The sequence below is a fragment of the Hippocampus bargibanti genome, linkage group LG09 (assembly GCF_051943395.1).
Source record: "Hippocampus bargibanti isolate YZ-2025 linkage group LG09, ASM5194339v1, whole genome shotgun sequence".
NCBI classification, from domain to species: domain Eukaryota; kingdom Metazoa; phylum Chordata; class Actinopteri; order Syngnathiformes; family Syngnathidae; genus Hippocampus; species Hippocampus bargibanti.
In genome coordinates, this window is record NC_142742.1 from 352,079 (window position 1) to 374,151 (window position 22,073).

Genomic DNA, 22,073 nt, shown 5'->3' on the forward strand with positions numbered 1-22,073 from the left:
TTTCAGAAGTTACTCAGCGATTGTAACGAAAGGGCGTATTTTGGGAGATGTTTCGAGTTGTGATTTGCTACTCACCCGTCATTCAACCAATGGCCACGCCCACAAGACGCAGACGACCGCAAGCAGAAAACAGTCAATTTAGCGAGTTAGCTCGGGAATTAGCCTTCCGTCATCGGCCTTTTTTTGTACCCACCGAAACATCATCGACCCCCGCACCCGCCTCCGTTACCCCGAACAACTAAATCTATGTCGTAAATTGCCCAGCTCTCTTTTTTTAATATGGCGACCAACGGCTACCACCAGCGCAACGATGAGAGCGCGGACGACGAGGACCAAACGCCCACAAAGAAGCAGCCGCGCTCCGACCAAGACGTCCCCGGCTCAGCTCGTCGTCTCCGGAACGAAGCCGACAAGGAGGCGGCGGCCGCGCCGACCGGAAGTGCTCGCTCGTCCCGCCGCGCCGCCAACGCGACGTCGAGGCTACGCAGCGACTCGGTGAAAAAGAGCAGGCCGCGTAAGTGCCATACGCGCTTTGTGTTTGTTTTGTTTCCGTATTTCAGACCGCATTGACCGGCAAGAAGACTTTTATCGTTTTAGTATGAAAGCTTAATTAGTGACATGTTTTTTTAATCTTTAATGAATGAATGAAGGCAAAACGTCGGCGTCACATTGCGGGCTTTGATGCTGACAAAGGTAATATTTGCGGTACAAAGCGTTGCGCTTTTGCAACAAGATGGCGTTGGGGGTACCCACTGTTCCTCCGATAGTGATGATGATGATGATGATGATGATTAACACTGTGGGCAATGAGGCTGAGTCTGCTTCCCTTCATGTGCTCGCCATCATCAATCACCACACCTCCTGACCCTCCTCGTCGCCTGACATTTTCCCTCCAAAACACGTCTGGACGCTTCATTTCGTCCATTTTAATTCTTCCGACCGACGCCATATTTCGCCATCTACCCGCACCCGCGAGAATGTCACCTTCTGGATGTCGTCCTTTGAACCGTAGCATTCCCGTGGTTCGGCATGGACATCGGGGGCACGCTGGTCAAGCTGGTTTACTTTGAACCCCGCGACATCACGGCCGAGGAGGAACAGGAGGAGGTGGAGAACCTGAAGAGCATCCGCCGCTACCTGACGTCCAACACGGCGTACGGCACCACCGGCATCCGCGACGTGCACCTGGAGCTGCGCGAGCTGACGTTGTGCGGCCGCACCGGCAACCTGCACTTCATCCGCTTCCCCACGCACGACCTGCCCGCCTTCCTGCAGATGGGCAGAAGCAAGCACTTCTCCAGCCTGCACACCAGCCTGTGCGCCACCGGCGGCGGCGCCTATAAATTTGAGGACGACTTCCGCACGGTACGTTTCGCCCATTCATTCCACATCGTCATCCAATAGGAGACGCGAATGCAGGTCACGTCCCACTCACGACCGAGTTCCGTTCCGACCAAACGGTGGTAAGTCGAAATATATTCAAAATGTTGAATTAGTAGGCTAAATGACTGGCAAACTCCCCCCTGTGGTCCCTTCACACGGTCGATTGCTGTACGAGCGTGAGATGCTGGCTGGCTGGCTGGCTGGCTGGCCAAAATTGTCCGACGCGTTGCCAGCCTGCTAGCGCATTGCGGTGCCAGGCGTAGAATTAAGATTTTAAAAAATATATAGGGTCTGAAGGTCATGGTCGTAAGTCGAGCTGGTCGTAAGTGGGATGCTACCTGTATATCGGTGGCATGTCCACTCCGCTGACGTCACATTCCCGCCGATCCAGACGGCCGACCTGGAGCTCCACAAGCTGGACGAGCTGGAGTGTCTGATCCGCGGCGTGCTGTACGTCGACGCGGTGGTCGGCGGGGGGCCGTCCGAGTGTTACTACTTTGAGAATGCGTCGGAACCGGACCGCTGCGTCCAACGGCCCTACGCGCTGGAGAACCCCTACCCGCTGCTGCTGGTCAACATCGGCTCCGGCGTCAGCATCATGGCCGTCTACTCGGAGAACAACTACAAGCGCGTCACCGGAACCAGGTGCCTTGTCCCTTTTGACCATTTTTACATGAATGAATGAAAAAAAGAAGTGATGCTTACCCGGGAAGAGTTTCCAGTCCTTGCTAACTAACGGCCATTGTGACTTTTCAGCTTGGGCGGCGGGACCTTCCTGGGCTTGTGCTGCTTGCTGACCGGCTGCTCCACCTTCGAGGAGGCCTTGGAAATGGCGTCGCAGGGCGACAGCACCCGCGTGGACAAACTGGTCAGGGACATCTACGGAGGCGACTACCAGCGCTTCGGACTGCCGGGCTGGACCGTGGCCTCCAGGTAGGACAATCTCTCTTTTAGTTATTTTTTACTGATTGACTGCCAGACGATGTGCAAAAAAATGTGTCCAATCCAGTGCCAGGGTTTTTGTCATTGTCATTCGAATTCCGGGACCCACAAAACATTGACTTTTAGGACTACATCAACATTCAATACAACGTTAGAAACCTTAGATTCTTTTCTTTCATCAGAAAAAAAAAAAGAGTTAATTCCTAAGTGATACGTGTCTGGAGTTATCTGAGCTTGAAATGGGGGCAGATGTACAAAATACAATACCGAATTGCATACATGTTAGCTGTAACAAAGCGTTAACATGGACAAAAGGCAAATGTTGCCCCCTGTGGAAGGGAAAAACATTGCCAGGGGTCTGACCAGCACTGTATTGGAACCCCCGCAAGATAAAACAAAACCTGAACAAATTAGGAAATGGTGCTCCACGTCACACTTTTCCATTCCCGACTAAATAGCTGGCTACATGGCTAGCTCTCTATTTACTATATATTAGCTATCTGGCTAGCTAGCTAGGTAGCTAGCTAGCTATTAGTTATCTATTAGCCAGCTAGCTAACTTTCTATCTATTTGAGTTATTCTGGGTTGAGTGAACGCTGGCTCATGTCGCTATCTATTAGCTAGCTATCTATCTAGCTAGCTATTAGTTATCTATTCCCGACTAAATAGCTGGTTACCTGGCAAGCTATTGATTTGTTATATATTTGTTATATATTAGCTATCTAACTAACTAGCTAGCTATCTATTAGTTATCTATTAGCTAGCCAGCTAACTTTCTATCTATTTTAGTTATTCCAGGTTGAGTGAACGCTGGCGCATGTGGGGGCCGCTGCTCACCCGCGGAAAAACTCATCCTGTGACCGTAAAGTGACCTTGAGAGTTTTGAAAGGTGCTTAGAAATGAAATGTATTATTATTATTATTATTATTATTATTATAAATTCGGGAATGGCAGCGAATGAGTTAAACGTAAAAAAATGTATTAACTTTCCACGTTTTTTTTCCATAATAAAACATTGTCTGAATGGTTACATTTTCAAAGTGGCAATATTTATTTGTCACGAATTTTCTTTGCCATTTTATTGACTGTCATACTCTTTGTAGAAATGCGACTTTTTCCGCTTGATTTCTTGGCAACCATTTCCCCGTTTGACGCGCTCTCCGCAGTTTTGGCAACATGGTGTCCAAAGACAAGCGCCAGTCGGTGTCCAAGGAGGATCTGGCCAGGGCCACGCTGGTCACCATCACCAACAACATCGGCTCCATCACGCGCATGTGCGCGCTCAACGAGGTCAGTAAAATCCTGACCTTGAAGCTACTTCCAACCCGGAATCAAGTCAAGTGGAGCTAAACGCTTAGCCCGCTGCTTAGCTTAGCTTAACGGCGGCGTGGACGCATCTCCTGCGTGCCTTCAGCCTCTTTACGGTGCTGCCTTGTGGCGTCTTGATCAAGCAGCATTGTACAGGGCTATGAAGGCGCCAGCTTTGGCATCTGCGTCCAACTAACTAACAAACATGCAGTTGTTTAGCAAGACAAGCTAACACATTTTTTTTTTAAGTGGACAGATAACTTAGTTCAGAGGTGTCAAAGTCAATTTTTGGCGCAGGCCAGATTGCTCCAGTTTCCTCTCGAGGGCCGTTATCAATTTGGGGAAGCCGTTAGAATGTTTCATCCCCTTCACATATTGCATACAGAGCGCACATCCTTTTTGGTCTACTATGCTGCATTATCTAGCCATCTAGCTGGCTATCTGGCTAGCTACCTAGCTAGCTGTCTATTTGCTATCTATTAGCAATCTATTAGCTATCTAGCTAACTAGCTCACTTTCTATCTATTTGAGTTACTTCTGGGTTGAGTGAACGCTGGCGCATGTGGCTGCCGCTGCTCACCCAAAGAAAAACTTATCCTGTGACTGTAAAGTGACCTTGAGAGCTTTGAAGGGCACTTATAAATGACATGTATTATTATTATTATTGTTATTATTACAACAAATTAATGAATAACTGGTTTTCAAATTTAAAGTAAAAAATAATGGCAGTTACTGTGGCTTACGTGGGACAATTTGACATTTTTGGTTCAGTTTAGCAAGTATCATGAAATTTCCCAAGTCCGCTTGGCTTCGGCGGGCCGAATAACATAATGTGGTGGACCAGATTTGGCCCCCGGGCCTTGACTTGGACACCTGTGACTTAGTTTGAAGAAAATCCAAAATGGCTTCCAATGTTGTCAAACAATAATGACACTGAACAATGTCCTAAATGTCACTTTTTTTTTTTACTCAGAAAAATACAACCAGGTTTTTTTTTTGTTTCATTTCATGTTTCCTTTTTGGAGAATCGCTCTCCTCCTTTGACCTTCTTCAACCAATCACTCCTGAATATGTCAACCATCTACTCGTGAGACTAAAAACCATCAATTGTGCTTTCTCCACTTTTCGCCAACCACCCCAAGAATATCGAGCGTGTGGTTTTTGTGGGCAACTTCCTGCGCGTCAACACCTTGTCCATGAAGCTACTAGCCTACGCTATGGACTACTGGTCCAAAGGTCAACTCAAAGCCCTTTTCTTACGCCACGAGGTCAGCCAAAATGCTCCAATAATTCCACATTGTTCATTTTTGCTGTACGTCTCACCCCTACACACTTTTTTTTCTCTCTCCGCTTAGGGCTACTTTGGGGCCGTCGGAGCTCTGCTGGAACTGCTGCATCCGTCCTGAAGGGGCCCCCCCCAAAAAAATCATGGACAATATCAACCAGCTCCAGATCAAAACAATATGTTGCACTTTCAAATCTTTACGGTTCACGATCATGGATTGTGCTCTCAGGACGCTCTACCCATGGATTTTTATGATGATGGTGATTATTTTATTTTGTTGAAGAACTGCAGCTGTTGCAATTTGAGATCTGGATTTGAATGTCACCAGTGGTTCCAAACCTTGAGGTAACGAGATTGCGCTAGCTAATCGAAACCGCCGCGGACACGGCAACAATTAGCATTCTGGCGATCGCTCCATATTGTTGTACGGCTTCGTATGTATTGGTGTTTATGCCTGGACCCAAATCGACACTTCCGAACCGGATCCTAACTGCGTCCCGTCTTAGGATGCCGTCGTTTGTCTGTTGCTAACTAAAAGCCATCCGATACTACGTTTGCTATTTTTGCGAAGAACATTGATTTCTCAACGTTTTGCGGTCCTTTTCGGTGCCCGCCACGCAGCAATCGCTTTTCATTTGCTGTGACTTTGGGAGAGGTGACCCTTTCTCAAATAAACAATTTTATGACCGGCAACATTTTCTCTCAATGATGCTCACCAATTCAAGTATAGATAACATCCGACTTATGATCGAGTTCCGTTCCGACCAAGCGCTTGTAAGTCGAAATGGTCGCAAGTCGAAATCCATTCAAAATGGAGTTCAAATGGATTTGTAAAAACAATTTGATTTTCCCTTCTTTAAAATGGTTTTCCATGAACATTTGAACAAATCTGTCAACCAAAATGTATTGTGTAAGTACAGCTGTCTTGAACTCTGTTGTAAAATTATATATAAAAAAAAGTATTTTCATTGCTAAAAAAAATTGACTTTTTAGGCCTATGTGTCAAAAATAAATCATTTTAATCTTTTAATATTCCGGCTTTTCATTTTGAAAAACAGCCTGCACGATGAATGAACTTGAAAAATAGTTATTCAGGGTGGAAGTAGAATTCCTATGAAATCTTACATACAATACATATTGATTTCTTTACAATCTTACATTACATCAGTTGCTTTTGCCACATGATTGGCTTTTTTTTATAAATACTTTATTTTTGTGCGATAAAGAATTTACTTGAACCGTCGTTCACGTGTTTCATTTTCAGGAAGGTGACTTTAATCGTTAACATGAAAAAAGCGCCTGACGGCGAACGGCTCGGTGTGCGTGCGTCCCAGGAATTAGACCCAGCCCTCCTGGTCTTCCCTCCTCCTCTTCTCCCCGCACCCCCACCTCCTCTTCTTGCTCCCTCTTCATCTTGCAAGCTGTACAGCTGGCAATTTACGGACGCCATTCCGAAAACAAGACGACGCGCCTCGTTCGACATCTTGATTTGTTTCTCCATAGGTCGAACCGGCAATTAGACGCAGCCAAGTGCGAAAGACTTCGGTATCGCGTGAGGTTTCTCTGCCCACTTTTTTCGCCAGTCTTGCCGAGAAAAACAAAAACAGAGGGACCCCTTTCACGCGCCTCTGTCTACATCAACAAGGTAGGCAGATAATTCAACTTTAAATGACGGTATTGAAAGAAAATAAACGAATTGATGCGTAAGTTGTGAGTGCCTTGAGGTTGAATGGCCTGTGTTGACAGGAAAGCCACACTTGAGAGTTTATCCTTAAATCTAAATCTCTCTCTCTTAATAAACTCTCACTTAATAAATGCGTGCTTGTATTTTCCCTCAATATCGTATCTATTTCACAACAAATCTGCAATGAATAGACAGGGCCTTTGATTCATAAACCTCCCGCGATTCAATGCTTCTTCAGCCACCCGGCGAACCATCAACGAATCTGTCTGTTCGGAGAACTTTCCTTCTGTCTTCTGGAAAGTATTGCACGTTGGCGTCATCCCCAACTCAGACGGTCTATACGCGCAAGCACGTGCACAATGTTGAGTCAGGTTTGTCGGTGCGGTCAGTGAGGTCAGCAACCTCTGGCAGCAATCCGGGGAAGCGAGCGAACACTTTGCTGCTTAGTTTAGCGTACGAGGTGTGATCGGCGTGGCTCGGGTGGAAAAAAAAATACTGGATGAAAAGCCTTTGTTTTTTTAGCAAGTAGTAGTTGAAGAAAGTTGTTAAAAAATAATGATGGGCAAGCTGTGATAACAGGTAGCGGTATTCAGCCGAGATCCGCCTTATTTTGAGGTATCAGCGACTGGGTGTCGATTGACGAATAAGAAAAACAATTTAAATACAACTTCAACTCATTGAGTGCCAGGTGATGAACAAATACGTGTCCACTCCAGTGCCAGGATTCTTGTCATTTTCCCTGAAGATGCAAGACCCACAAAATATTGAGTTTTAGGACTACAATCAATTCAATGTAAGAAATCTTCTTTCGTCAGAAAAAAATCGTGAATTCCTAAGTTGTATGGGTCTGGAGTTATCTGATCTTGAAATGGGGGCGGATGTACAAAAGGCAAACGCCAGAGGTCTGACCAGCGCTTTATCGGCACCCCCCGTAAGAAAAATCAAAACCCGAACAATTTTCAATTCTCAAATAAATTTGGGAATGAGTTAAATCCAAAATTATTTATCTAAAGTAAGGTATCGTTATCATTGAGTACTCAGAGTGAATCTTCCTAATGAAAAACGGAGGTATCGAGGATCCTCCCAAAAAGTCCATCATTGTTAATGGAGACGAGCCGTCCAAGCCAACCCTCAGCCTAAAATGGCTCCTGATGTGGAAAAAAAGTCAGTCGTGTTTTGGAGCGAGCGAGCGAGAGCGAGAGAAAGAGAGCCTCCCGTCTGGTGCTCTTTATACAAACATAACACACTACTGGATTTGTGCGACACCCCCCCCCCACCTTCCTCCGGCTACACCCCCTCCCCTACATTACACACACACAAAGTTGTCAATAGCACGTTTATGCGGCGTACGAAAAGTGCACGACGTTCTATTTCCTGTTGCAGGATGTGATCCAAAAGCCAGATGAGGAACTTTTGTGAAATGTTGACTCGGAAATAACCCCAACGACGTATTTGTTTTGTGCGCGCAGGAATGATGACGCGGACGCGGGCCGGCAGGTGGCACTTGTGCCTCTTCTTTTTCCTGGCCGTGTCGTCGCCCCGCTACCTCGCCCAATCGCCAACGCCGCCCGCCACCCTCCGCCCGTCTCCGTCTCCGTCGCGGGCCCAGACGGCGCAGCTAAAAGTGCGACTGGCGGGATTCCCGCGCAAGCACAACGAGGGCCGGGTGGAGGTCTTCTACCGCGGCGAGTGGGGCAGCGTATGCGACGACGACTTCTCCATCGCCAACGCCAACGTGCTGTGTCGGCAGCTGGGATTCGTCGAGGCCGTCGCTTGGACGCACAGCGCCAAATATGGCAAGGGCCAAGGTAGGGTGTGCCCCTCCGACACTCTTTTCGAAACTTTGGATTTCTCCACGCCAAATCACCGGTCCTGGCGAGGACTTGTGAAGTCTGCCTAGCAACAAGTGACTTTGATAATCACAGCAAAGAAAAAAAAAATAGATGTATAGCTAGGTAGGTAGGTAGATAGGTCGCTCGATAGATACATACATCTAGATTGATAGATCTCGATTGAAAGATCTAGATTGATAAATCTATCTAGATAGATCTGTCTAGATCTCGATAGATCTGTCTAGATGTAGATATGTCTAGATAGATAGATTTAGATAGTTGGATAGATCTACATGTATAGATATATATATCATATAAATAGCTAGATAGAGCTAGATGGATAGAGAGATCTAGATAGATACATAGATCTAGATAGATCATAAATCTAAATAGAGATAGATAGATAGTTAGATCTATATAAATAGATCTATATAGATATAGTTGGATCTATATAGATAGATCGAACCATGTAGATATGTAGGTAAGTAGGCCGGTAGCTAGCTAGCTAGCTTGGTCGATAGAACACATTGTGATTTATTTTGATGAGCTCCAAAAAAAAAGTGTGAGAAACTCCGCCAAGTCCAAATCTTATGTTGCAAACGTATTCGTGGGCGACTGCAAATTGCCAATTGTGTTGAAGGCAAGATCTGGCTGGACAACGTGCAGTGCGGCGGCGGCGAGCGGAGCATCGGCGCGTGCAAATCTCGCGGCTGGGGCAACAGCGACTGCACTCACGACGAGGACGCCGGCGTGGTGTGCAAAGACCAAAGGATTCCGGGATTCGTGGACGCCAACGTCATCCAGGTCAGTCCATTTGGGTGTCGTCCTCTCTCTCATTGATGGTCGTCCGTCCGTCCGTCCGTCCCGTCATTTTACTTGAAAGGACAAGCGACACCCCCGGACAAGTTGCGGCCGTCATTTGGCAAATGACTTCTTCTCAGTGCATTTGACAAAGATTCCAGCGCATATAGCTCCATTTCATCTTTTAAGACTCATGAAGTCTTGTTTTCCAGTTGATGACGATGCCCTAAATGACGTCACGGAGGGAACACCCCTAGCCGAGAAAGCGACACAATGCATTTTGGGTACTTTTTTTCATCTGAAAAGGCGGTGTTGGTCGCCAAATTAGAAGGAAAACGATATCAATAACGGGACGGTGAGTCGTTGTGTGTCGCAGCCAATGGCGGTAACACGCATAAAGAAGGTGGAAGTTGACACCAATTGCCAGCGGACAAATCAGCCCATTTCCAACGGAGCTTGTGCGCCATCTTGTGCATTTTCTGGGCGCTACATCGGAGTCCAGACGGCTGCAATTGATACGCAAGGACTTCTTTAATGGATTGCAAACATGTATGCTTTCCTCTTCACAACTATTTGAATCATCTTCAGAACTGTGGATGAGTAACAAGAAAGCATCTTTTTCTGAATCTGAACTCTCTAAAGCCATTGCTTTGATTCTGGAGCAAGGCAGTGTGTGACCAATAGTGACGTCACGAACAAGTGGGCGGGACTTTCTGAATCTCCCAAGTTCCGTGCTCATTTTGTGGCACTTTTGGGACACTTTTCGTCATTTTGATTGCTGTTTTGCATTTGACTGAAAATATCGGCCTGCGTCTTTTGGCTATTTTCGATGCTATCAAACGTTTTTCCGATGTCAATTAGGAAACAGAAAAAAAGCGCTGTTGATGTCTTGAATTAGATTTCCCCTTGAGCAGGCTCACGTGGAGGAAAACGTATTAGAGGAAGTGCGTCTGCGTGCCGTGGCGGCGGCAGCCAAAAAGCGTCTGCCGGTGACGGAGGGCGTCCTGGAAGTCAAGTACAAGGACGGCTGGGCGCAAGTGTGCGACGCCGGCTGGACGGCCAAGAACACGCGTGTGGTGTGCGGCATGCTGGGATTCCCCCACGAGAAAAAGTACAACCAAAACTTCTACAGGTCGGTGGCGCCCGTTACCGCCGCGAGCGACGCTCACTTTCGCCGCCACGTTAGCTCCGCGGTCGAATGAGATCCGTGGGAGTCGTTTTGTGCAGCGGTCTGTTTTTACGTAACTAATTAGTTCATCAATCGAATAATTAACTCCTTCACTGCCAGACCATGTGCAAAAATGGGTCCACTCCAGTGCCAGGGTTTTCGTCATTCTCACTCAAATTCCAGGAGCCACCGAATATTGAGTTTTAGGACGACGTCAACAGTCAATACACCGTTAGGAACCTTAAACACTCTTCTTTCACGCGACAAAAAAAAAAGTTAATTCCTAAGTTACATGGGTCTGGAGTTATCTGAGCTTGAAATGCGGGCGGGTGTACAAAAGGCAATTTCTGGCCTCTCATGGAAGGGAAAAACATTGCCAGAGGTCTGACCAGAGTCAATTCCCGAGTTTTATGTGTCTGGAGTTATCTGAGCTTGAAATGGGGGCAGATGTACAAAATACCATACATATTGATTTATAGAGCGCTTTAACAAAGCGCTAACATGGGGAAAAAGGCAATTGCTGCCCTTTGTGGAAAAGAAAAAAAACATTGCCAGAGGCCATGACCAGCGCTTTATCGGCACCCAAGCATGAAAAAAAAGACTACCCGAACAAATTCAGGAATGGTGCTCTTTCTCGTATGTTCAATTCCAGTATAAATTCTATGATGGCAGTGAATGAGTTAATCAATGTATGTATTTATTTATTTACCGTGATACCTCAGTTTACGGACTTAATTGGTTCCCAGAAAGTGTGTGTAAGGCGAAAAGTTTGTCTGCCAAACATTTATTTTCCATAAGAAACCATTAAAATGAAAATAATCCGTTTCCAGGTCCCCATAAAACATACATTTTCTACTAAATAAGCCTTAAAATTAAACAAAATACACATTATTTTATGTATAATAAATCTGCTATAGTATTCTTCTTCTTCTTCTTCTTCTCATTATTATTATTATTATTATTATTATTATTATTATTATTATTCTTATTCCTAAGCTTGGAGAGGGTAAAATGCATTGTGCTTTGACGACTTCCTCAAGTTCCGTAATGGGAACTGCAGCAGACTTGCCTTTTTTTCCTCCTGTGAGGATATTTGTCTTTCCAATTACTGGTGGCCATGACAGACTAAAAAAAATAAGGCTTTGATTTAAAAGTGTGTGTGTGCGTGTGTGTGTGTGTGTGTGTGTGTTCGCATGCCGTCTGTCAGGTGTGTGCGAAGCCCCGGCGTGAGCCAACCACATGCTGTGGCGAGGTTTCTGTACATCCTGTTAAAAGAAAGTTTGGTCTCCAAGCGCTTCTGCCGACGTTTGTGGCATTTGAGACTTGGATTAGGGGGGAAAAAAATGCAATTTCCAAAAAAGCCTCATGTACGAATTTCATGTAATTTTTAGTTTTCCCTCCAAACTTTATCATTATTATTATTATTTTTGGGGACTTTTTCTCCCCAACTACCGTATGTTCCATTGTATAAGGCGCACTTAAAAGCCTTGCTTTTCTTGAAAAGATGACCCTGCGCCTTATCCGCATGTGAAATAATATTAAACCGCAAGGGGTGTCGCAATGTCAACATGTCAGCAGCCACCGACTCCACCTTGTAATGCGGTGTGCCTGAAACTTTTAGCTATTTATACATTATATATATATATATCAACGACCATCACAGCGATAAATAAAATGACTATTATACAGCACAGTTTATTTCTTTCATTACAACACCATAGCGCATTTATTAGACATAAAATAAGGTCTATTTTAAGGCTTATTTAGTAGAAAATGATGTTTTAGTAGAAAATGATGTTTTATGCCTTACACACACTTTCTGGCAACCAATGAAGTTGTTACGCCAAGGTACACCATTCATAGGGGGTGCGCCTTATGCATGGGAAAATACGGTACTTGCTTTGAGGCTTTTACTTTGAAACATTCCAATTGTAGATGTCGGCTTCCTTTTCTTTTGCACCTTGTTTTGCACCACTTTTGATTGTTCAAATGTGTGGAAGTGCAAGGAACTTCTTTGGAAGCAAAGAGCCAAAGCGCGTCCGATAAATGCGAGCGCATGTGGACGTGTTGGTGGTTGCAGACGTTTGAGAAAGCGCGGCGCCGAGAGGTTCTCGAGGTCAAAGGTGAACGCCTCGGCGGGTGTGAGGTATTCCGTCGCCGTGCGGGGGAAGAAACGCGTCCGCCGCAGCTTTCCGGCAGGATTGTGTTTTTCCCGGTAGACGAGCTCTTCACGCCTGCTCCGACTAGATTTGCATGCAGGAAATCCCTTGAGAAGGATTCTTCAACAACTTGGCAACATCGTCGTTGGCCGCTCGGGGCGCCAAACGCACACGTTTCTTCCACTTTGTGGACAATCGTGGTGCCGCGGACAATTCAACATTCACTCCACCGCGCGCGCAGTGGTTCTTTGCCGGCCGGGGCTTCGCCGTTAATGTTTCCTTCCATGCTTTTCGGTTTTTTTAAACATTTTGTTGAATTGTTAAATATTTAAATTTGTCCATTTTGTCATTTTGTAATTTACTCATTTTCTAATGTTCGAAATTTATAAATATATAAATTTCGAAATTTTGGAAATTTGGAAAAATTGAAACATTGAATCATTGAATATTTGAAACATTTGAAAAATTGAAAATTTGAGAAATTGAAAAAATGAAAATTTGAAAAATTCAAAAATTGAATCATTCAATCATCAAATAATTTAAAAATTGAATAATTGAATATTTGAATAATAGAAGATTTGAAAAATTGAATATTTGAATATTTGAAACATTCGAAACATTTGAAAAATGAAAAATTGAATATTTGAAAAAATTAATAATTGAGTAATTGGAAATTTGGAAATGTGAAAATATCTTGAAAAATAAATATCTTAAAAATATCTTGAAAATTCATTTCATTTTTCATTTGTATTTTTATTATTTTTTTTTTTTTACCGATGAGGAGTTTGGTGAACGTGCACACGATGGTTTCGGTACCTGGAGCAAAATGAAGAACCACTCAGTGCTGGAGTGCAATTGTTCTCATGGTGTTGTTGAAGGCTGCTCTCGGAACCTTCTCCTGGTACATTATTGTCATCAAATTAAAGGATACAAATGCCATTGGGAAAAAAGACCCAAAACCCTGTAGGTAGAAAAAGGGAGTAAAAATACTCGTACGTACTTCCTCATAATAAAAAAAAAACATACTTGATTAAAAATACAAGAAGAATATTTTCTCGCTCATTTTTTCCATCATGCTACAAATGGAGTGATGGTAAAAATCAATATTAAAAAAACATCATGGTCATAGAATTTTCCATGATGAAATGAAAAATGATATTTTTGTTTGAATAAATGGCATTTGTCGTATACCGTTAGCGATTAGCATCCGCGGCTTTGTCGCGTCGTCGTCCATTTTAAATCCACCATGCTATTTTTTAATGAGCATGACAAACGTGTCACTTTCAACAACAACAAAATGGCCTGGAAAAAGTCCACAAAGATATACAAAAAAAACGTGGTGGTTCCGCCGCCATGTTTAAAGTGACACGTTTTGTTTGTTTTGAAGCCATCGACGGTAACGTCGTTCTCGCCGCGGGTTAAGGTCTAACGGGTTTTTTACCTTGCAGGCAGACAGCTAAAGCTAACGCTAAGTCTAAACAGAGTGGCGGCAAATCAAGGTAACGCGAGTGCTAACTGTGTTATGCTAACAACTCAGTCCAATTCAATTGATTGGGATGGTGAAATTGGAGCGATAAAACAATGACGTTTTTTAAAAAAAATTTGCTAATGCTAAAGAAAAATAATGCTAATCTTTCTTCTGCTCTCCCAGGTTGTTCTTAGAGCGCCAGAAGAACGTCTACCGCGTTCATTCGGTCGCGTGCGCCGGCACGGAGGTGCACCTGGCCGCCTGCCCCATGGAGTTTAATGGGCCCAACGGCACGGCGTCGTGCGGCGGCGGCAGCTACCCCGTCGTCATCAGCTGCATGCCGGGACCCCTTTTCGCTCACCAGCGCAACGGACTCAAGAAGAAAACCAAAACTTCGGTCTGGGAATATGCCGCAATAATCATAATCATAATCATAATCATAATCATAATCCATTTCATTTCTAAGCGCCTTTCAAAACTCTCAAGGTCACTTTACAGTCACAGGAGAAGTTTCTCTGAGGGTGAGCAGCGGCAGCCACACGCGCCAGTGTTCACTCAACCCGGAAGTAACTCAAATAGATAGAAAGCTAGCTAATAGCTAGCCAGCTAGATAGCTAGCCATATAAATAACTAATAGCTAGCTAGATAGCTAATATATAGCCAGCTAGACATATGACAAATAGATAGCTAGCTAGGTAGCTAGCTAGATAACAATACATTTAATTTCTTAGCGCCTTTCAAAACTAGCAAATAGATAGCTGGGTAGCTTGCTAGTTAGATAGCAAATAGATTGCGAGCTAGCTAGATAGACAGTTAAGCGCCTTTCATGAAGCTCAAGGCGTTCACTAAACCCGGAATAACTCAAATAGATAGCAAGCTAGCTAGCGAATAGATTGCTAATAGGTAGCGAATAGATAGCTAATAGCTAGGGACTAGATAGCTAATACCTAGCGAATAGATAGTTAATAGCTAGCGAATGGATAGCTAATAGCTAGCCGGCTTTATAGCTAATAGATACAGTAGCTAGCTAAATAGTTAGATAACGCATAGCTGATGGATTGCCTCCATCTGCTCAATTACTAATAATCCATTTCATTTCATTTCATTTCATTTCGAAGGGCCTTGCGGTCAATGTTGATCGCTGCGGCATTTTGTTTTGTGGCGTCCCCAGAGCACAGTGAGATTAAAGGGCGGCGCCCGGTTGGGCGAAGGCCGCGTGGAAGTGCTGAAAAGCGGCGAGTGGGGCAGCGTATGTGACGACCGCTGGAACCTGCAGTCGGCTAGCGTGGTCTGCAGGGAGCTGGGCTTCGGGAGCGCCAAGGAGGCCATGACGGGGGCACGCATGGGCCAAGGTAGGAAGGGACGGGGACCTCCTAAACTCACACAAACACACTTTTGAAGACTTTGATCCACCCCATAGACGACAACTTTGAACTCACAGGTCTCGTTTCTATCTGGAATGTTTCTTGTCAATAATATGAAGACATTCCTTCTGAGGAATTTCTATCACCGTTCCATCAAGGGAACGTTCCCAAAATCCGGAATGTGCCTTTTTTTTTGGGGGGGGGGGGGGGGGGGGGGGGGGAGGGGGACTTGACAACTAGCTGGCTAGCTAGCTATTTATTAGCAACTATCTCGCTATTATTATTATTATTATTATTAATAGCCCCCCTCGACGCCTCCTAGGAGTGGGTCCGATCTACATGAATGAGGTGAAGTGTTCCGGTTCGGAGCGTTCCATCTGGAAGTGCCCCTTCAAGAACATCACGTCAGAAGACTGCCAGCACACGGAGGACGCCGCCGTGCGCTGCAACGTTCCCTACATGGGCCTGGAAAATTCGGTCAGAGCGCCGCCTTTTCTATTTTGGACAGACAGACAGACAGTTTAGGTTCAAACCTGTAAAGATGGAGGACACTGATTTGCCGTGGCGACCCCTCGAAGGGGAAAAAAAAGCCCAAAGGAAAAGAAGAAGAAGACAGTTTAGGTTTAGTCATGTGACGTGTGAGAAGCTCTTGTGATTGGTCCTGCCCCCCCAAAAAAATGTAGTACAGTCCAACCTGGGTTTTCAAACTCAAAATTTCAGTTTTTTTACGCCTCGGTTTATACTGAGTGCACCTGAATGCACCACTGGACTCCCCTCCGCTTCCTTATATGTCACTTCCTGGTGTCGCGTCTCATTGCGGCGGACGCGTTATCCACGTGTAGCGTTCGTCAACGTGCTTGTATTGTTCAATATTGATTAAAAAAAGCAGATATTGATTACATTGATAATAGTATTAATGTATTATATTTATAAGTGCCTTTCAAAACGCTCAAGGACACTTGACAGTCACAGGAAAAGAACAATGATAATGGGAAATTTTCAGTCTTCCACCAAATCGGTTTTTGAACCGCTTTCTGGGACGGATTATGGTCGAAAAACCAGGTTTGACTGTATTATTATTGTTATTATTTTACGACTACTATTTTGGCATGATATTATTACACCGATTTTGTGACTAGTGTACTAACCTGAATAACAAAAGCACGCTAATGAACCAATATGGCCGCCTCACTAACATCAAGGCGAACGTTTCCGCAAATGGCGGTACCTATGTGGTTCTTCCGCAACACTCGGCCATCTTGGCGGTTGTTTACTTGAACATTCGCGTTCAAATGTTGACGCTTCATTCGAGTGCATCCGGCAAATTTCGATTTGTTGGTACAGTAAAGTCTGGTTATATCGATATGGGATATATCGATAGTCCCGGTTATATCGATACTATTTCTATGCACGCACGGAGAAAATTACATGCAAACAGGGTCGGATATATCGATAGTCCCGGTTATATCGATATTTTTTCGGACTCCCTTAAATATCGATATAACGAGACTTTACTGTATAATGAGTTTGGACGGCTTCAACATGGACGACTTTGTTGAAAAAGCGCTTCCAAAAGCTCCAGTGGAATCCCTCCAGCAAAGAGGTTTTGATCCCACTGGGCCTTTTGCGCTAACGCTAGCTGGGCCTCGCCAAACAGATCCGCCTGGGAGGGGGGCGCACCGGCTACGAGGGCCGCGTGGAGGTCCTGGGCGTGGACGCCAACGGCACGGAAGCCTGGGGTCTGATCTGTGGCCAGACCTGGACCGCCAAGGAGGCCATAGTGGCTTGCAGGCAGCTAGGCCTGGGCTACGCTAACCAGGCGAACCAAGTAGGTCGCTAACCCTTGACGTCACATATTGTCACCTTCAAAATAAAAGCAACCATATCCCAAGCGAGCGGCATCCATGTTTTCTGGTGATGTCGTTGCTTGTCGCCGGGCAGATTTCGCTTGGCGGCACAATCGCGTCAATTGTCTGTTGCTTGACGAACGTGACAAACAATTACGTTGAATTGTTTGGGGTGGGCATTTATTGATGTATTTCTTGTGTTTTGGGCTTGAAGCGTGACACTAGATTTCAAACTAACAACTGACATCAACCTGACGTAGCGTGTTCCCTATCCAAGTAGATGAACCAATGCTATCCAAATGCTAACCTTATCCCATCCCAAACGCTAACTGGTACACAGTGCACATTTTACACAATGAGTATGCTAAAAAATTATATTAACTCATTCGCTGCCAGTTTGTTTTTTCTTTTGGGGGGTGCCCATTAAAGCACTGGTCAGACCTCTGGCAATGCTTTTTCCTTACACAAGGGGGCATCATTTCCTTTTTTTTTCGTGTTAGCGCTTTGTTACAGCTTCTGCCACTGTTAAAGCGCTATATAACATCAGCAACTATCCAGCTAGCTAGCTTTTAGCTATCTAGCTAGCTAGTTGGCTATATATTAGCTATCTATTAGCTCCTCAAATAAATAGAGAGCTAGCTGGCTAGCTAATAGATAGTTAATAGCAAGCCAGCTGACTGGCGAGATGGCTAATAGCTAGCTAGCTGGCTAGCTTTCTATCTATTTGAGTTATTCTGGGTAGAGTGAACGCTGGCGCGTGTGGCTGCCGCTGCTCACCCACAGAAAAACTTATTCTGTGACTGTAAAGTGACCTTGAGAGTTTTGAAAGGTGCTTAGAAATCAAATGTATTATTAATATTATTATTATTATTATATAAGTCAATATGTATGTATTGTATTTTGTACAACCATCACCATTTCAAGCTCAGATTACTCCAGACCCATATAAATTAGGAATTAACTCTTTTTCTTCTCTGTGGGTCCTGCAATTTGAGTGGAAATGACAATAACCCTGGCACTGGAGTTTTTTTTTACACATGTGGCAGTGAATGAGTTAAAATAAAGGTAAACTTCCCACTAAAATGACATTTTCTTTTTCTAAATCCTGCCAATCAAGTTCCTCTCCATCTGTCATGTGACCCTGAAATGATGATGAGACTTTTCCCTACTATGCTAACCTTGATTAGCATTAGCGAGTTAGGAGCAGGAAGTGCACGTGACCCCCCCCCCCCCCCCCTTCCCGAGTGACTCCCAGCAGGGCGTGTGGTCCTCAGATCCGACTAGCGGGCGGCCGCAGCGCGTACGAGGGCCGGGTGGAGGTTCGGGTGGGCTCCAGGTGGGGTACGGTGTGCAGCGCAGGCTGGAGCACCGGGGAGGCCATGGTGGCGTGCAGGCAGCTTGGCCTGGGCTACTCCATGCACGCCGTCACCGTAAGTGCCGCGCCAACCTTCCCAAATCGAAGCTAAGCCACAATCTTATTTTTGGCTGTTGGAATAATCAAGTTTAATTACAATGGGGGGGGGGGGGGGGGGGGGGTGTCAAAGGTCACTCTGGAGGAGTCCTGTCATATTTGATGAATTTTCCTTAAATGATTTCCTTCAAATCTACGTCTTAGTTTATTTTACTTTAAATGATTATTTTATTTCATTAAATGGTTTTTTTTAATAATTTTATTTAAATAAATTAATTTAAAAAATACAAATAAAGAGCCTTTTTTTCAGCCCAAAATGCTTTTTTTTTTCAAAGTCAAAACAATACATATATTTTGTGTAGTTTTAAATTTAAAATGATGTTTTATGGGGACTTGGGAACGGATTATTCTCATTTTGATGATTTCCTATGGGAAATAAATGTTTGGCAGACAAACTTTTCGCCTTACTCAGACTTTTTGGGAACCAATTAAGTTCATGAGCTGAGTTCTCACTGCATATACGTACATATATATTTTTTTCCGTCTTTCCGTTTCAAACTTGTACCAAGGCCATCTGAGCGTGAAAAGAACCTCCCCCCCCCCACACACACACACACTTGTGTCATCGATCTGGCAAATACTTCCTGTTCGTGATTCTTCTCAACTCTAATTGGCTGTCCACTCTCTGCGTTTGCCCCCCCCCCCCCCAAGGAAACGTGGTACTGGGATAGCAGCAACGTGACCGAGATGATTTTGAGCGGCGTCAAATGCACCGGAAACGAGATGTCGCTAACGCAGTGCCAGAGACACAAGACGCTCAATTGCCAGAAAGCCGCCGCCAAATTCGCCGCTGGCGTCATCTGCTCCGAGAGTGAGTCTGCTTCACTTCATGCTTGGGTGCCGATAAATCACTGGTCAGACCTCTTGCAATGTTTTTTTTCCCCTTCCACGAGGGAGTAGCATTTGCCTTTTGTCCATGTTCGCGCTTTGTTACAGGTTCAGCTGTTGTTAAATCCAGCTAGCTGGCAAGCTAATAGCTGGCTATCTATTAGCTATCTACCCAGCTAGCTGACTGTCTATTAGAGCTATCTATTAGCTATCTAGCTGGTTATCTATTAGCTATCTACACAGCTAGCTGGCAAACTAATGGCTGGCTATCTATTAGCTATCTCTCCAGCTGGCTGGCTATCTATCCAGCTAGTTAGCTATCTATTAGATAACTATTAGCGAGCTAGTTGGCTGGCTAGCTATTAGCTAGCTTGGTTAGCTGGCTGTCCGTTGGCTATTAGCTATCGAATAGCTAGCTAGATAACTTTCGATGTATTTGAGTTATTCTGGGTTGAGTGAACGCTGGCGCGTGCGACTACCGCTGCTCACCCACAGTAAAACTGATCCAGTAACTGTAAAGTGACCTTGAGGGTTTTGAAAGGTGCTTACAAATGAAATTAATGGTGCTTTTTTTCTTGTGTCGTGGCCGTCAGCGGCGTCCGACCTGGTCCTGAACGCCACGTTGGTCCAACAGTCGGTGTACATGGAGGACCGCCCCCTGCACATGCTGTACTGCGCGGCGGAGGAGGACTGCCTGTCCAAGACGGCCGCCAAAGCCAACTGGCCTTACGGTCACCGCCGCCTCCTTCGCTTCTCCTCGCAGATCCACAACATCGGGCGCGCCGACTTCAAGCCCAAAGCCGGACGCCATTCGTGGGTGTGGCACGCCTGTCACGGGTACAAAAACAAAAACCAAAAAAAATACATCAGGCCAAAACCCGCTGACAGTTTGTCCGACTAAATAATCTGGCGCCCCCTTGATGTTTTCCCAGACATTACCACAGCATGGACATTTTCACGCACTACGATCTCCTGAACGCCAACGGAACCAAAGTGGCCGAAGGCCACAAAGCCAGTTTCTGTCTGGAGGACTCCGACTGCCACGAAGGTACTCACAAACTTTTCAGCTCTATTAAAATCCGCCATTTTGTGCATGAAGCGGCTCGGGTACGAGTTGTCACGGGCATATTTGCGCAGGTGTTTCCAAGCGCTACGAATGCGCCAATTTTGGCGACCAGGGCATCACGGTGGGTTGCTGGGATATGTACCGCCACGACATTGATTGCCAGTGGATCGACATCACCGACGTCAAACCAGGAAATTACATCATGCAGGTACCAGCGCGCCCATCTTTCAACCACTTGACGGTACAAAATGGCGCATTTCGGGGTCTGATGAGACCGTTTCATGACAGATATGCATGACCAAAGTGCTGTCGATTGGTGGGATCTTTAAAAAAAGAGAATCTGACAATCAATCTGACACAATATGGAGTCGAGGAGTTCCTCTGGGCTCTGTTCAAGGTCCACTTAGTTTCCTTTTTTTTAGCTGGCCTATATCTGAAATGTTTTCTCCAATGAGGGTGACGCTTGTTCTTGTGTTTGCAACTATTCACGGACACATAATTTCATCCAATTGAACATCTGACCAGCGCTTTATCGGCAAAAATAAAAGCAAAACCCAAAGCAATTTCAATTCCCGACTGGCTCCTGACTGGTTTTCATTTCCTGTTCCCACTCAGGTGGTGATCAACCCCAACTCGGAAGTAGCCGAGAGCGACTTTAGCAACAACGTCATGAAATGCAACTGCAAGTATGACGGCCATCGGATCTGGTTGCACAATTGCCACGTCGGTAAGGCACACCCGTGAAAAAGCCACGCATATTTTTTTGCCTTTTGTCTGTTCGTCAAACCGCACAAAAACCATCGCCCGCAGGCGACGCCTTCAGTGAAGAGGCGGAGAGAAGGTTCGACAAGTACCCGGGACAGTCCAGCAACCACATTTCTTAAAGTAAACCACTGACGTCTGGCGCGGCGGACATTTTGTGGAGCGGACACCATTTTGTTTGTTTTTTTTTTCCCACTGGATGTCGTGGAGCTTTGGTGAGGAAATTTCCACCTATTTTGTTCCTTTTTGTGAATGTATTTATTACCTGTTTAAGGTGCTCTAAAAATTCTTGGGATTATTTTGACCAAAAAAAAATGGCATTGTGATGCTGTATGTATGTACACTGATGTAATCACACCTGCTGCACTCAATTAAATGAGACGATGAATCCATCGCTCGTAAAAAAAAAACATACACAAAGCTACTGTATGTTTTTATTTCAATATTTCGCATGTTTTATTTTCTTTTAGCCGTATTGAGAAGCAGTGAGGTGTGTCGTGCGTGTGTGCGCGTTGCTGGCCTTGTGTGCAAAGTTTATTTCAATCGACTTAAGAAGTGCTTAGCTGTTAATTCGTCACCACAATCCTATTAAGCTTCAGAGTTGCCATGTCAAAGGATGATCGCGTGGTTAGCTCACTAGCGCCCCCACCACTCTGCAACCCCCCCCCCCCACCCCTTTTTTATCTCAAGGTGTCTCGGTGAAAT

General features: G+C 45.0%; 2 protein-coding genes across 8 annotated transcripts; both read left to right on the top strand.

Annotated features, from left to right (window-relative positions):
* The first annotated feature begins 95 nt into the window (after positions 1 to 95).
* On the top strand, positions 96 to 5,948 carry pank2 (pantothenate kinase 2). The gene is made up of 7 exons (XM_089005082.1): positions 96 to 514; positions 1,013 to 1,365; positions 1,775 to 2,028; positions 2,140 to 2,316; positions 3,492 to 3,615; positions 4,776 to 4,901; positions 4,989 to 5,948. The coding sequence occupies exons 1-7, from the start codon at positions 280 to 282 to the stop codon at positions 5,037 to 5,039; spliced, it is 1,320 nt and encodes a 439-aa protein (XP_088861208.1). The 5' UTR covers positions 96 to 279; the 3' UTR covers positions 5,040 to 5,948.
* Positions 5,949 to 6,264: 316 nt separating this feature from the next.
* On the top strand, positions 6,265 to 21,989 carry loxl3b (lysyl oxidase-like 3b). 7 transcript variants are annotated; one of them, XM_089004272.1, is made up of 17 exons: positions 6,265 to 6,563; positions 8,072 to 8,410; positions 9,075 to 9,238; positions 10,150 to 10,367; positions 12,484 to 12,549; positions 14,011 to 14,061; positions 14,214 to 14,427; positions 15,202 to 15,382; positions 15,717 to 15,871; positions 17,052 to 17,222; positions 18,516 to 18,671; positions 19,364 to 19,523; positions 20,134 to 20,377; positions 20,473 to 20,588; positions 20,678 to 20,814; positions 21,222 to 21,333; positions 21,417 to 21,989. In XM_089004272.1, exons 2-17 carry the CDS (start codon positions 8,074 to 8,076, stop codon positions 21,488 to 21,490), a joined length of 2,556 nt encoding a protein of 851 aa, XP_088860398.1. In that variant the 5' UTR covers positions 6,265 to 6,563; positions 8,072 to 8,073; the 3' UTR covers positions 21,491 to 21,989. The 7 variants fall into 7 exon arrangements, with proteins under 7 accessions (XP_088860398.1, XP_088860395.1, XP_088860392.1 ...); XM_089004266.1 differs by lacking the exon at positions 12,484 to 12,549 and having other exon boundaries at positions 6,268 to 6,563; XM_089004269.1 differs by lacking the exons at positions 12,484 to 12,549; positions 17,052 to 17,222 and having other exon boundaries at positions 6,266 to 6,563.
* The last annotated feature ends 84 nt before the right edge of the window (positions 21,990 to 22,073 follow it).

Coding starts and splice junctions, on each gene's coding strand:
- loxl3b (XM_089004272.1), top strand. CDS start 8,074: ATGATGACGCGGACGCGGGCCGGCAGGTGGCACTTGTGCCTCTTCTTT. Junction 9,239..10,149: donor TGGACGCCAACGTCATCCAG/GTCAGTCCATTT, acceptor CCCCTTGAGCAG/GCTCACGTGGAGGAAAACGT. Junction 15,872..17,051: donor ACATGGGCCTGGAAAATTCG/GTCAGAGCGCCG, acceptor CTCGCCAAACAG/ATCCGCCTGGGAGGGGGGCG.
- pank2 (XM_089005082.1), top strand. CDS start 280: ATGGCGACCAACGGCTACCACCAGCGCAACGATGAGAGCGCGGACGAC. Junction 2,317..3,491: donor GGCTGGACCGTGGCCTCCAG/GTAGGACAATCT, acceptor CGCTCTCCGCAG/TTTTGGCAACATGGTGTCCA. Junction 4,902..4,988: donor CCCTTTTCTTACGCCACGAG/GTCAGCCAAAAT, acceptor CTCTCCGCTTAG/GGCTACTTTGGGGCCGTCGG.